We start from the raw sequence: 13,124 nt of genomic DNA on the forward strand, positions 1-13,124 counted from the left end.
CGAACAGCGATGCTCGCAAGAACAACATTGCGTCGCGGCCTCAGGCTGGCAACCACCAGCTCCCACCCCACCACATCACACCTCCTCAAGCGAACTTACGTGCAGCAACCCTCCTCCTCCACCTCCTCCGCGTCTTCGATCCCTATCGTCTTCGGCGGTGGTAGCGCAAGCAGCCTCTCCAATACGGTGCTACGAAGCTTTGCGACCACCCCTCGGCGCCTAGCGACCGAGATCAAACCCTACCTGCTTGCCGACGTGGGCGAAGGAATCACCGAATGCGAGATCATCAAGTGGTTCGTCCAGCCGGGCGCGGTGGTGCAGGAGTTCGACCCCATCTGCGAGGTGCAATCCGATAAAGCGAGTGTCGAGATCACCTCGCGCTATGCCGGCAAGATCAAGAGGTTGATGCACCAGGAAGGCGATGTTGCCAAAGTGGGGCACCCGTTGTGCGAGATTGAGATGGAGGCTGCGGAAGGCGAGGTCGTGGAGGACCAAGGCGAAGAAAAGATCGAGACCGGAGGGGCGTCCAAGGAATCAGAGTTCAAAGCTGTGAGTATGGAAGGCTTTGTCTCGGCTGAACAGAAGCACTCCAATGGCGGAGGAGCTCAAAATGGACACGGCCTCAAAGATGTACTGGCCACACCCGCGGTCCGAAGAGTGTCGAGGGAACATAAGGTCGATCTGGCCGAAGTTCGCGGTACAGGTCGCGACGGGCGCATCACCAAGGAGGACGTTCTCAACCACGTCGAGAACGGTGCCTCCTCCTCGTCATCTAATGCTGCATCTAGCACCACTCCTACCTCTGGTGCTGCTGCTGCTGCTGGACGGGGCACCACCGATGTAGTCGACCTGACTCCGGTCCAACGAGCCATGTTCAAAGCCATGACCGCCACCTTGGCCACCCCGCACTTTGCCTACTCTGACGAAATCGACGTGACAGATCTCGACAAGGTCCGCGTCCTCCTCTCAAAGTCCATCCCTGAACGCTACTCCCAGGCAGGCGACGACGCGTCGTTCACCAAACTTACCCTCCTCCCGCTGCTGATCAAAGCGATGAGTCTAGCGCTCCACGATCACCCTATGTTCCGTTCGACACTCCAGAGCGAACAGCAAAAGCTAGTCCGTCGCTCGTCGCACGACATATCGATCGCACTCACAACCAAGGTGGGACTTCTAACGCCGTGCATCACCGACGTGCAGTCCAAATCGATCTACGATTTGTCGGCGGCCCTCACGCGTCTCCAGACTGTCGCTGGCTCGGCGAAAGGCCTGTCGCACGCCGATCTGAAAGCGACGGGAACCATCACGCTGAGCAACGTGGGTGCTGTGGGTGGGGGCACGTACACTCATCCTCTGCTCCCCCCGACAGGACAGTTGGCGATCGGTGCGTTGGGCAGGAGCAGGATCTTGCCGCGCTTCGCCTCTGAGGTTCCTTCACTGGGCGTCTCGGATCCAGACAAGATCGTGAGGAGATTGATCATGTCGGTCTCCTTCACAGGCGATCATCGGGTGGTTGAGGGCGCCGATCTAGCTAGACTCGTCAACAGGTGGAAACAGCTCGTCGAAAATCCTTCCTTGTGGTTGGGATTGTTGGCCTGAGACACTTGCTGACGCGCTACCCATTCCAATACGCAACACGTGTTCATCATTCACCAAACTCGCATTCAATGAATCGCATCTTGAATTCACTTCTGTTTGCCGTCGCCTTTCCGTGAAGGTCCTGGTCCTCTGCAGCACGAGGTCGCGATGGACCCCGATTACGAGCGTCTCGCACATGGCCACAAAGATGTTGGTTCTGGGTTTGATTTGCATCGTATTGAGTGACCGATCGTTCATGGATTTGTACAAAATGGGGTGTGTTCGAGGGCATTAACGAAAAAGCAAGACAGCGGCAAAACTTACTCAACCGTGACCGACTTGGCGAGGTTGCGCGGGAAGTCGACGTCGACGCCGGCGGCGGTGGCAAGGTGGTACGAGAGCAGCTGGAGAGGGATGACGGTCAAGAGACCCTGGAGACAGTCAATGGTACGTGGCACACGGATCGTCTTCGTGCCTGCCTTGATATCCTGGTCATCATCGTTGCAGATGATGATGGGCTGACCCTTTCGTGCTGTGACCTGCATGAGGGCGGTCTGGACCTTGGGGTAGAGCGAGTCCTTGGTCATGATGAGGATGACGGGCATCGATTCGTCAATGAGGGCGAGGGGCCCGTGCTTGAGCTCACCAGCCAGAATACCTTCCGAGTGCATGTAGCAGACCTCCTTGATCTTGAGCGCACCCTCGAGACAGGTGGCGTGCTGGTAACCACGGCCCATGATAAGCAACGAGCGCTCCTTAGCGAGCGTGTTGTGGGCGAGCGATTGGAGCGCCTTGTCCTGGGCGAGGATGGCTTTGATCTGGTCGGGGAGGGCGTGGAGGCCGTCAATGATGGCCTTTCTCCGCTCGGTCATCGAGATGCGGTCCTCGCAAAGCTGAACGGCCATCATGATGAGGGCAATGTATTGGGATGTGTAGGCCTTGGTGGAGGCGACACCAATCTCGGGACCGGCGTTAATGTGGATACCGCAGTGGGTCTCGCGCGACATTGTGGAGCCGACGGTGTTGACGACACCGAGGCAGAGGGCACCGCGCTCCAAGCAGTATCGGAGCGCGAGGATAGTGTCGGCGGTCTCACCGGACTGCGAGACAAAAACGCAAACGTCGTCGCGGAAGATGGGCGTCTTGCGGTCCAAGAAGTCCGAGGCAAGCTCGACGGAGACGGGGATCTCGGTCAACTCTTCGAAGATGGCACGAGTGGCCAAACAAGAGTGGTACGAGGTACCACAGGCGGTCATGACAATTCTGCGGCATCGACGAATGGTGTTGAGGAAGGCGGTGAGACCACCGAGCTTGACCTGGCGCTTGTCAAAGTCGACTCGGCCACGCATCGTGTTGACGACCGACTCTGGCTGCTCGTAGATCTCCTTCTGCATGAAGTGGTCGAAGGAGCCCTTCATGATCTCGGCGAGCTCCATCTCGAGCGTCTCGATGGAACGCATCGAGCTGAGACCGTCGTTCCTGCGGAGTCGGTGGATGTGGAGCTCACCCTCGGAGATGTGGGCAACGTCGTCATCCTCGAGGTAGAGCACGCGCTTGGTGTGCTCGACAACAGCAGCAGCGTCGGAAGCAATAAAGTACTCGATGGGCTGAGGCAGGCCGTCCTCGGACAGGAAAGCGCGCGACTGGGAGCGGAGGAGCTTGTTGTTGGCGTTGGGCACCGAAAGCGAGCCTGGGCCCGAAGGGTCGTTTCCAGGAGGAGCAAGCAGACCCGCGTCGCCGAATCCAGTCTCTTCCACGGCACCACCGAGCTCGACATCAACAAAGTCGACCTTGAGCTTCTTTTCGGTCTTGACACCGATCAGGAGAGGCGAGCCACGTCGAGCGACGACGAGCTCGCCGGGGAAGTGGACCGACTTGAAGACAAAGGAGAAAGCACCCTCGAGCTCCTTGATGACGCTCTTGATGAGCGAAGTGAAGTCAGGCTTGCGGCCTTGAGCCGAGTCGTACAGGTACTTGCAGAGGATGGCGACAGACTCGGTGTCTGTGTCGCTCTCGAATTTGAAGCCGCGCTTCTCGAGGACCAGCCTGAGCTCCCTGAAGTTGGTGATGATACCATTGTGAACGACGGTGAATTCGTTGGTCGGGTCGGAGCGATGAGGGTGGCAGTTCAAGGGGCTTGGCTGACCGTGCGTGGCCCAACGGGTGTGGGCCATACCCATCTGAGAGATGGAGATCTTGTGCAGGTCGATGGGAGACTCATCGATGTGCTTGCGAAGGGCGGCGACCTTGCCGACCTGCTTGAACACCACGGTATCCTTCTCGGAGTCACCGTCAATTGCGATACCAGCCGAGTCATAGCCTCTGTATTCAAGGCGCGCAAGACCGTTGACGAGGATGTCAACGACCTGCTTGCGATCTTTCTCCACCAAGTGGTTGATATAAGCGAAAATGCCGCACTGTAGGAAAAAGTAGGCCATATCCGCAGCGAAAGCAAACACGAACGTAAGTATGCTGTATTCTCAACATTTGTTCGACAGCGCCGGGATAATGCTGTGGAACTTACCATGATTACAGCGAGTTGGATCAAGTAAGCCGATGCTCAGCAACGGATCTGCAAGAACGAACGAAATGAAAAGAAATGGAGCCGAGCAAGCTGCGTCTCTAGGAAGCGTTGAGAAGCGAAGCGCAACAAACGCGAGGAGGAGGAAGAGATGCAAGGCAGCGAAGGGTGATGGAGGGTGGAAAGGTGGATGGCGAGCAGGTCGGGTATGGATATCGACGGAGAGTTTAAAGGAGTTGCGCTCGCCAAATCGAGCAACAGCGAGCGAGCGAACGAGCCAGAGTGTGTGTTGGTTTGGCGACAAAGCGCTGAGGCGCTGAATGGGGTCTGGGCTGTGTTGTTTTCTGCCGCTCGCTGCTGGTGCTGCACGCAAAAAAAGTGACAGCACCAAGGGGCTCGAAAGTTGGCGCGGGTGTGCGCATGCGTGAGTGTTGTGAGTTGGCACCGCTGCCAGCCAGCCAGTCAGCCACGGAAAAAAGGGGCTCGAGCGAAGCTCTCTCGTTCTCTCGCTCTCTCGCTCGCCTGCCCGCCTTTGAGCGAATTCGTGCAGACTGCCGCGCCAAGTTGAACGAACCAACGCAACACATCACTTTTGTTCCGGTCAGACCGAGAAATTTCGAAAAGGGCGCAAAATCCCAAGTCCGAATCCGCCCAACAGGGGCTGCCACACGGCGAGGGGTTAGCGGACGCGATTGGCCAGCTGTGATCGTTCGCCAAGGTGTTGGTCTGGAACATTTTACCTGCTGCGACTGGCCATCTGCCTGTTGGTTAAGGCAAGTCCAAATCAGCTGTCCAACTCGATCTCTGCAAATCAACGAGCAGGCGCGTCTCGGTCAAATCTCTGCAGATCATTCCAGTACTTGGCGAGAACAACACTTGGCCCTGCCCGATGCCACACGGCGCCAGCTGTGCAATTACAGCATCGCCGTCGCGTCGAATCGCACTTCCGGCCAGCCTGCCAAAAAAAGAGAGCGATCGAGTTCCAGCTGATGGTGCAGAAAATCGAAACCGTCGCTTGGCTGCACCCCGACACCTCTTCTTTCGGAGTCGAGAAGAACACCTTTCGCTCCATCGATGGCCGTTCAAATGAAGAGCTATCGATGGTGGAGTGCGGACATCAATTGCAAAATGCTCGTGACGTTTCATGCGTCCATCTGGGGTCCAAATCTCAGCACAGCTGCACGGTGCAGATCGAACCGCCTCCCCACTTTGTCGATGGAATTCCGTCTCCAGGCTGTGCCTCTTGTTTTCACTTACTGACCTCATTCCTCTTGCGCTCGACTCCCCACCTGGCTGGACTACCGTGGCCGGCAGTAGTCTTCTTGGCTTTGAGAGCTTATCTTGTTGCCGAAGTCCTATCCGAGTGGCCAAGTTCTTTTTACAGAGGAGCCAATCCGCCATGGTGCTCCCGGAGTACCTTGGTACAAACACGCCGAACGGCAAGACTCCCTAGACGAAGCTGCAGAGGGCAGTGGGTTTTGAGCGAAATCATGCCATGTTGTAGCTTATTGCTCGCTCCAACGTAGAACCGTTCGCATTGCATTCCTGCGACCTTGCTGATCATCATGCATGGTGCGGATTCACCTCAACTGGGCAAGACCGAATGCCGTAGAAAGTTAGCGGATGTCTCGTCATGGTGACCAGAAGCAGCAGCAGTAGCAGCAGCTGACCTCGAATCTTAAAAATTAATCTCCTTGAGGCGAAAAATGCTCAGGCGAAGAAAGCTCTGCCTTTCCCAATGCGAAGTCGTTCCGCGGTCGCAGAGCTGTTTGGCGGAGTTAGCTGCTTAGAGCTTGCGCTTTGAACGAATCACTTTCGAGACAGCGATCCCCATCGCTCACCTTCTGTTAATCGACGTGTGGTAGCCCTCACGAGATGATTCGAGCACGATGCCCGATCCTCCAGAGATCCGCTTTGGAATCGGCTGTTTACCTTCGGTGTGTGGAGGCAATCTTCACGCTTTATAGCGAGAGCGTGTCGTGAGCGTGACAAATTTCAACTCTGCCAGAAGTCTTCGCGTGTAGCGAGGAAAGCAAAAAGTGTTGGACTCTGCGGCGACCTGCAGGAAGCACGAACTGAGCGTGGGTCTTGATTTGTCTGTGATGTCGCCCACTTGACGCACGCAACCACCAACCCGAGCGTCGACCCTCTTTCAATCTGGCATCGTCGGAAGCTTCCGATGAAATCTTGTCTCCAGCGCAGAGGGCTCTAAAGCCTCGTGACGCGGCGAAAGGGTTCGCAGGACCCTCGGCGACAGAGAAGAGCAAAAGAATGACCACTGCTCGAGCCATTCAGCAGCACCCTTGATTCTTCGTCTTGCTCTCCTGGGGCGGCGACCGAGTTATCTCCCATCCGAAACCCGTCATCGAGCTATGACAATGACGGACTTCAACTATATCGCATCTCCTCTGACGGCCACCGCGGTTGCATCTGTCGATCACGAGCACCCTTTTGACGACGAGCTCGCTGCCACGCAACAATCCATTCTCGAAGAACTGCATACAATAAGCGAGGAAGCGCTCATGGGCAATGCAAATCAACACGGTAGCCTGGTCGAGAGCTGTCCAGACGACCATCGTATGGATGTCATGATCGACCACCAACAAGCAGAGTCCGTTGACGGCGACACGAGCACTCGCGAACTCCTCGATAGCCGGACGATACTTCGGCGGTATGCAGAGCCATCAGAGATCTGGACCCCGCAAAAGGTGACGACTCCGTCTCCATCGGCTTCCCAAACAATAGAACCAAGTGGGCCTGCACCGTCATCACCTGCCCCAGCTCTACTGGAGACGGAAGTCAAGACCTCAGTCGCGGACTCAATCGCAGAATCACACACAGTGACGAATGGAGCTGTAGGGTCGGGATCGTCGATCGAGACGCAGTGCATGGCTACCGTAGCGGCCTTGGAGCTGCTTCCACCTCAGCCAAGCCATCCGGGTCTCACGCACCTTTCAGAGAGCGTCGATGCAGCGCCCCATGCTGGTCTGGAGATATCGCACCTTGACACCAGCCATTTCGACGCCGAGGTCGAACTCACTCATACCGACTTGTTCGACGGTATCGAAGCAGACGCTTTTGACGACATTGAGCTCAGCCCACCCACTCGCAGAGCGGCTGTCTTGCCTTTACAGGAAGGTAACCATGCCCTGCCAGCATCTCCGACACGGTCCAGGAACCAAATGTCCGTTCAGTCGCTGGAAAGCGCAGACAATGCTTCAGAAACAAATGACGCTACCGATGCCGAACTACCGCAAATACCAGCGCCTAGTCAAATGGCCTCCTTCCTCGATCCTACTTTTGTCGGTTTCGTGACCGGCAAGGACAGGAAGCAGATCAAGCTAAGCGATAAAGCGCTCCAAGCCGCACGCAAGCTCATGCTCGAGATCGAAGAGTCTTCTGACCTGCTTCCGCCTGCAACAGCTTCTCAACCATCACCGCACAGACGCGTTCAGATGACCGATGCGTCTTCACTAATGACACAGCATCCTGGGGATGGCCCGCCGGCACATTCGATGCTTGACCGAGCACCGATGCAGGAGATCATGCCAAGGCAGGACGGCACTGCTCTCAACGGAAGCGACTCATTTCCAGCCGAGAGAAAAGGCAAGGCTGTGGTGGTTCAGAGGGTCTCAGACGCCCAAGCGGCGGCCGCAGCCAGCCAAATGTATCATCCTCCATTTGAAACGCCAAAGCCAACACGGAGCAGTCTTCTTTCCACAAGCCAGAGCATGGCCAGCCCAATGCGCGCTCCTGCTGTTGCTTCCGGTTCGCGCTTCTCCACGCCACAACCAAGCAAACGCATTTCGCTCGGCGTGTCACCCAGAGTCCAGCTTGGCGGCAGCAGTACAGGGAGGAAGAGGTCGCTACCACGATTCGTCCCCCCATTCATCGGCGGCAAACGTCCTCGTGGCGAGGACCTGCAAGATCCAGCGTCGCCCTTACGTAGACAGAATGATGCTGTCGGTGCTGTCAACCAGGTTCTGGGGCAGGCATCGACGTATCCTCCGACGCGAACAAAGGAGACCGTCACCTCAAAGGGGCCCGCTGTCTTTGAGATGCAGTCGAACGGCCCTCGTCACAAGCTAGCAGAGTTTGGAAGGCCAGAGTACTATTCGTCGATGCAGATGATCGCCAAAGGCGTTCCTGACGAGGTGCTCGTTATCCTGAACGACGCTTCTCGAGCTGCCCAATACGCTTTCGAGGCGCCAAACGGCACGTTGCTGATGCAGAAGCAGGCTTTTGAAGAGCTGCGGGCAAGAGGGTGCTCGAACGTCGAGATGTCGTGGGTTCAGAACCACTGGACGCTCATCCTGTGGAAACTTGCGGCCATGGTCCGTTTCGAGCCAAGCAGTGCCCCAGAGCGCTGGAGTTGGACCGAGCTCATTCGTCAGCTTCTCTACCGCTACGAGCGCGAAATTCACCTGGCCCAGCGCTCGTGTCTCAAGCGGATTCAGGAGCGTGACTCTTCCGCAGCGAGGCCGATGGTGCTCTTTGTTTCCAAGATATTTGAAGAGGACACAGAAGTGCTGGACCGGTCGGGCGCGATGGTGCCTTGCAAAACAACCATCTTGGAGCTTTCAGACGGGTGGTATCGCATCCAAGCCACGATCGACTCCGTCTTGACGAATGCGTGTCAACGTGGACGCCTCCGCATTGGACAGAAGCTTGCGATTACGGGTGCAATGCTTGATACTAAGGGCGAAGGCAAAGACGTGCTTAGCGCGTATCACATGTCGAACCTCGCTCTCGCCGCCAACTCGGTGTCGCTAGCACGCTGGGATGCCAAGCTCGGATTTGCATCCAGGCCCTTTTGTGCTAGTGCCCGCAGTCTCTCTCCTGAAGGGGGGCTGGTGTCCTTGATGGATGTGGTGATCGACAAGGTCTTTCCACGCGCTTACGTCGATGTTGATCGCTCCGCACCAAGCGCTGGAGCACCACGCGGCGAGCAGGAAGAAGCGGAGGAACGCGAAGCTTATAACCAGAGACGCGAAGACGCCATCCAACGACTTGAGCTTGAGATGGAGGCCGAGAATAGGCGACTCTACGACCTGGTAGAGGCGCTAAGCTATCTGACGGGCGACTCATTCCTGCCCACCATCCCAGACGATCCGAACGGCCGGCTGGAAGCGTTGGCGAACCAGCTGTTCGAACAGCTTATAGCACAGCCGAATCCGGCAGCAGCGGTGAACGAGAAGGTGGTAGCAGCGGGGCACAAGGTTCTGGTGCCGTGGCTGCATAATTTCGCCAAGAGCGCGATTCTGAACGAGGATGGCTTGACGGGGTCGAGGATGATCGCCAAACTGGACGAAATGTGTCCTCCTCGCAAAGTGCGCGAGTTTCGGGTGGTGCGACTCAAAGATGCACGCCTGCCACCACCGGTACCACAAGCGCCTGGTTCAGCAGGAACAGCGCAGCAAGCTGGCAACCCTGGCGCGAGGCTCCAGAAGAGGAATCCGCACGCTCGGACGGTGAAGCTCAATGTTTGGGATGCAGCGGAGCTTGGCGACGAGCTGCGGGAGGGCAGGCGCTTCTTGGTAACCAATTTGGTTCCGGCTTCGAAAAGCGCTTGGAGGAAGCCGGACGATGAAGGTGATATCTTTTTGTCGACGAGACGCGATACAAAGTGGCGGGCTTTGTCCTAGTTTTTAGAAGTCATTCTTCATTGCATCGTTTGCAATTGTACGGTTGCACGCATTCTCACACACACATGCCCCGCTCTTGTGGCAGCTTCTCTCGCTAGTGTATGTGTGAGAGTCGGTCAGCCAGTAGATGATGTGTTTGCAAGGTCCACGATAGCGGAACAAGAATGGCGCCGACGTGAAGAAAAAGTTTGGGTGAAAAGGTTGGTGCCGCAATCGAGACTAATCTACCAGCCGTCGACGAAGTGCATCCTGACGTCGTCAAAGTAGTCGTGGTTGAGTCTCCTGTTCGTCGCAGCTGCAGCGGGATCGGCCGCTGCGGGCACAAGAGCCGCTTTCGGAACCTCGCCAGCATCCACTGCCACCCCACCTCCGTCCGGCTCCTGCTGACGCTTGGCTTGGTCTACTTCTCCTTGTTGCTGCTGCTGCTGGTGGCGGTGGTGATCCGCGCTCTGTGCTTCCTCGTGGTGCTCGTGGCCGCCCCTCGCGCCGATCACGGCGTAGGGCAAAGCCATCCCCTCTCCCTGCGGGCACGCCTCAAGCAGCCTGCGCATGTCGTCTCGGGGCCCGATCAAATTTTCGATGTTATCGGCGAAACGGGCAAGCAAGTGTCCAGGGCCACGTCCGGGGCGGGAGACGTAGCGCATCGCAACACACCCAGGCCGCTTGGCGAAATCGAGATCGATGCAGCACCCGCCGTAACACACGTGGAACGGATTGTCGGTGTACGCCGCACGCTCGAAGAGAAACGCTCCCTCTGAATGCAAGCGATGAAAGCAGAAAGCAAAGGAAGAGGAAGAGGTCAGCAAGAAAAGCAAGAAGGCGAGCGCAGGAAAAGATCGACGTACGAGCATCAGTGGCGTTGACAGGCGAGGCACGCACGGTTCCCGGGCGGTTCTGGTCGACGTAGATGCAGTAGTTGGCGGGATCCTGGCACAGCTGGTTGAGTACCACGGGTGTGTACACTGTCGGAAGCACGGGGGGCGACGAATTTGGTAGCGTCGGGGGTGCATCTTGCTCTGCTGCTCCTGGTGGAGGCGCTTGGTCGACCTTGTCGCAGCTGACTAACAGCGAACAAGTCAGAAACGGGAGGAGCAGTAAGCTCGAGACCAGCATGTTTAACATGTCGATCAAGCTTGTTCTCCGAAAGATCAAGTCGAAAGCGATGGAGTCGAGAGAGGAAGATGAGACTGAATGCGTTTACAGCAGAAGCAGTGTTCGTTTTCCTCTTCACCTTCAGGCTACTTCACTGAGGCATCGGCATCGGTACGCTCGGGTGAAGTTGAGTTTCTTGGGGACTCATCTTGGTGGGAGACAATCGAGGACCAATTTTCATCTTGTACGCTGCTCGAACTTTGGCCGTCAGGGGCTTCAATAGTTGTGTGTGTCCCGGCTTGTGGCTACTACGAATCAAAATGAGAGGCGACTCAATCCGACCGTTGACCCCTACACGGGTTCATGTGATCTTATTGTCAAAGGCAGGGCAAAGAATGCAACGGGGGGAATCTCAAAGTCGGGACACGGGTGGCTGTACCGGTAGCCACCGTGGGACCGCGTTGTCACGACTGATAGCCTTGGAAATAGCTCAAGTATCCTTTCCCCCTTGTCCTTTCCAGAAGACAGGCATGGGCAGACTGCACTGTCCGTAAAACCCTAGCTTTCGTTGCAGTACAAGATGGCGCACCTGCCACCAGAGAAACACCCTGCAGGACACAGGCTATCAACCATCTTTTCAAGCCCCGACACCCAAGAATGAAGCTACATGTCCTCTCAATCACCCTTACCACCTTTCTTGCCGCTTCGGCCACCGCTGACGCTACAGTCTCCACTACCGACTGCGCAGACAAGCCAGTTCCCTGGGACGCACACAAGGACGCCGTCAAATGGACCTTCTATTCGCGACACAAAGGCACGTATCTGCGAGCCTTATCGCCGGAATACCACGAGTGCGGCGGCGCCAACAGTGCAGCGTCACCATCCCTGACCGAAAGGACGATCTATTCAACATCTTCTCGAGCAATAAGCACTTTGATTCCAAGCTTCTTCCAAATAGTGTGCTGGCGGCTAACTGTATCAGATGCACGCGTCAGACGCCCAACCATCACTACAAAGTCAGAATCACTGGTCACATCTCTTGCGACATGTACGAGGTTCAGCATTCCTAGTCGAGCCTAGAGTGCTGCAGCTTTGCCGACGTACAGCCACGCGTAGCTTCATCTGAATTGCCATCGAGCGATTGAATCTGATCTGGCGTCAGAAATTAGCTCGATCGTTTTGAGGAGAAACAGCTGCGTGCTTGTGATATGAAGGTGATTGAACCCACATCATGTGGTGATCGAACATCGACTCGGCCACACAGCGCAGCTCCCATCGGAGAGCGCAATGCGTCCCCTCGAGTGGCAGGCATCGGTGGGCCCATGAGAGCTTTTGCTGCTCCCGCCATCTCAAAGGTCTTGGAAGGAACGACGCGTGACGATTAGAGTCACAGGTAGGTTGTTACTTTAGCCCTTGCATGCTGTGCCAGGACGAGAGCTCTAGTGCTGCTCCGTTGTGTCGGAGATGAGCCTCGGGGTCCCGCTCCGACGAGCGGGCCTGAAGTGGGGGAAGGATGGTCTGGTCTAGGTCAGTCATGTGAGTTGCTGTCCCACCGAAGAGGGCTGTGCCTTAGATGAGCGCTGGCTGTGTGTGGGATGGTGGAGCCTTTGTTGCCTGCGTAAAGGGATGGCGAGGAGACTGGCCGGCAGGACCGGCTCAAGGAAAAGAACATCCCTATAAGAGCCACTCGCTTGCTATCCTTCCATCCGTCGCTCGCCTCTTAGCAACAAGTCTCTTACATAATCAAACTCCACATCACTCTACAAACGATGAAGCTGACCACCCTCTTCTTCGCCCTCGCCGCCGTTCTCGCCGGGGCCGCCATCACCGAAGCTGCCACCATCGACCACGCAGGCCCCTGGACCCAGATCCACCACAAGAAGGATATCAAGTCCTTTAGGATCTACGCCGAGCCCAAGGGCGCAGACTTGCGCAGCGCCACACCCGTGTACGACAAGTGCACCTTCTATGGCGCAGCGGCTAAGAACCACGATCTTGAGAAAAGGAAGCAGCCCAGCAGCATTCTTGAGTTCCAGGATCTGCGACACAAGACGGTGGGCATCAACTGCGTCAACTGCACTCCCCAGGAGCTTGGCAACCTGTACCAGACCGACTTGTACTTGAACTGTGCGGTGCTGGACCACAGATCGGCCGGTTGGAAGCCCAAGGGTGGCAACTAAGCGCACTCCTCCGGAACCCTTCTGGTGTATATGAGCATGGAGGTGGTACCTCTGGTGAAGGTCAATTCTTTGCTCGTTCCCTCCTCCCAAGCTCGTTGAAGATCGTCC

At 56.6% G+C, this 13,124-nt stretch overlaps 5 protein-coding genes across 5 annotated transcripts; 3 read left to right on the forward strand and 2 right to left on the reverse strand.

Annotated features, from left to right (window-relative positions):
• Positions 1-9: 9 nt before the first annotated feature.
• On the forward strand, positions 10-1,599 carry EX895_005858 (uncharacterized protein; the record flags this gene model as incomplete). Its single annotated transcript, XM_029886450.1, has 1 exon — positions 10-1,599. One exon carries the CDS (start codon positions 10-12, stop codon positions 1,597-1,599), a length of 1,590 nt encoding a protein of 529 aa, XP_029736763.1.
• A 299-nt stretch (positions 1,600-1,898) lies between these two features.
• EX895_005859 (uncharacterized protein) lies at positions 1,899-4,105 on the reverse strand (the record flags this gene model as incomplete). The annotated part of the gene is made up of 2 exons (XM_029886451.1): positions 1,899-3,995; positions 4,103-4,105. 2 exons carry the CDS (start codon positions 4,103-4,105, stop codon positions 1,899-1,901), a joined length of 2,100 nt encoding a protein of 699 aa, XP_029736764.1.
• Positions 4,106-6,477: 2,372 nt separating this feature from the next.
• On the forward strand, positions 6,478-9,744 carry EX895_005860 (uncharacterized protein; the record flags this gene model as incomplete). The annotated part of the gene is made up of 1 exon (XM_029886452.1): positions 6,478-9,744. The coding sequence occupies one exon, from the start codon at positions 6,478-6,480 to the stop codon at positions 9,742-9,744; it is 3,267 nt and encodes a 1,088-aa protein (XP_029736765.1).
• Positions 9,745-9,968: 224 nt separating this feature from the next.
• On the reverse strand, positions 9,969-10,857 carry EX895_005861 (uncharacterized protein; the record flags this gene model as incomplete). Its single annotated transcript, XM_029886453.1, has 2 exons — positions 9,969-10,498; positions 10,590-10,857. The coding sequence occupies 2 exons, from the start codon at positions 10,855-10,857 to the stop codon at positions 9,969-9,971; spliced, it is 798 nt and encodes a 265-aa protein (XP_029736766.1).
• Positions 10,858-12,605: 1,748 nt separating this feature from the next.
• On the forward strand, positions 12,606-13,016 carry EX895_005862 (uncharacterized protein; the record flags this gene model as incomplete). Its single annotated transcript, XM_029886454.1, has 1 exon — positions 12,606-13,016. The coding sequence occupies one exon, from the start codon at positions 12,606-12,608 to the stop codon at positions 13,014-13,016; it is 411 nt and encodes a 136-aa protein (XP_029736767.1).
• Between the last annotated feature and the right edge of the window lie 108 nt (positions 13,017-13,124).

The sequence above is a fragment of the Sporisorium graminicola genome, chromosome SGRAM_8, assembly GCF_005498985.1.
Source record: "Sporisorium graminicola strain CBS 10092 chromosome SGRAM_8, whole genome shotgun sequence".
Taxonomy (NCBI): domain Eukaryota; kingdom Fungi; phylum Basidiomycota; class Ustilaginomycetes; order Ustilaginales; family Ustilaginaceae; genus Sporisorium; species Sporisorium graminicola.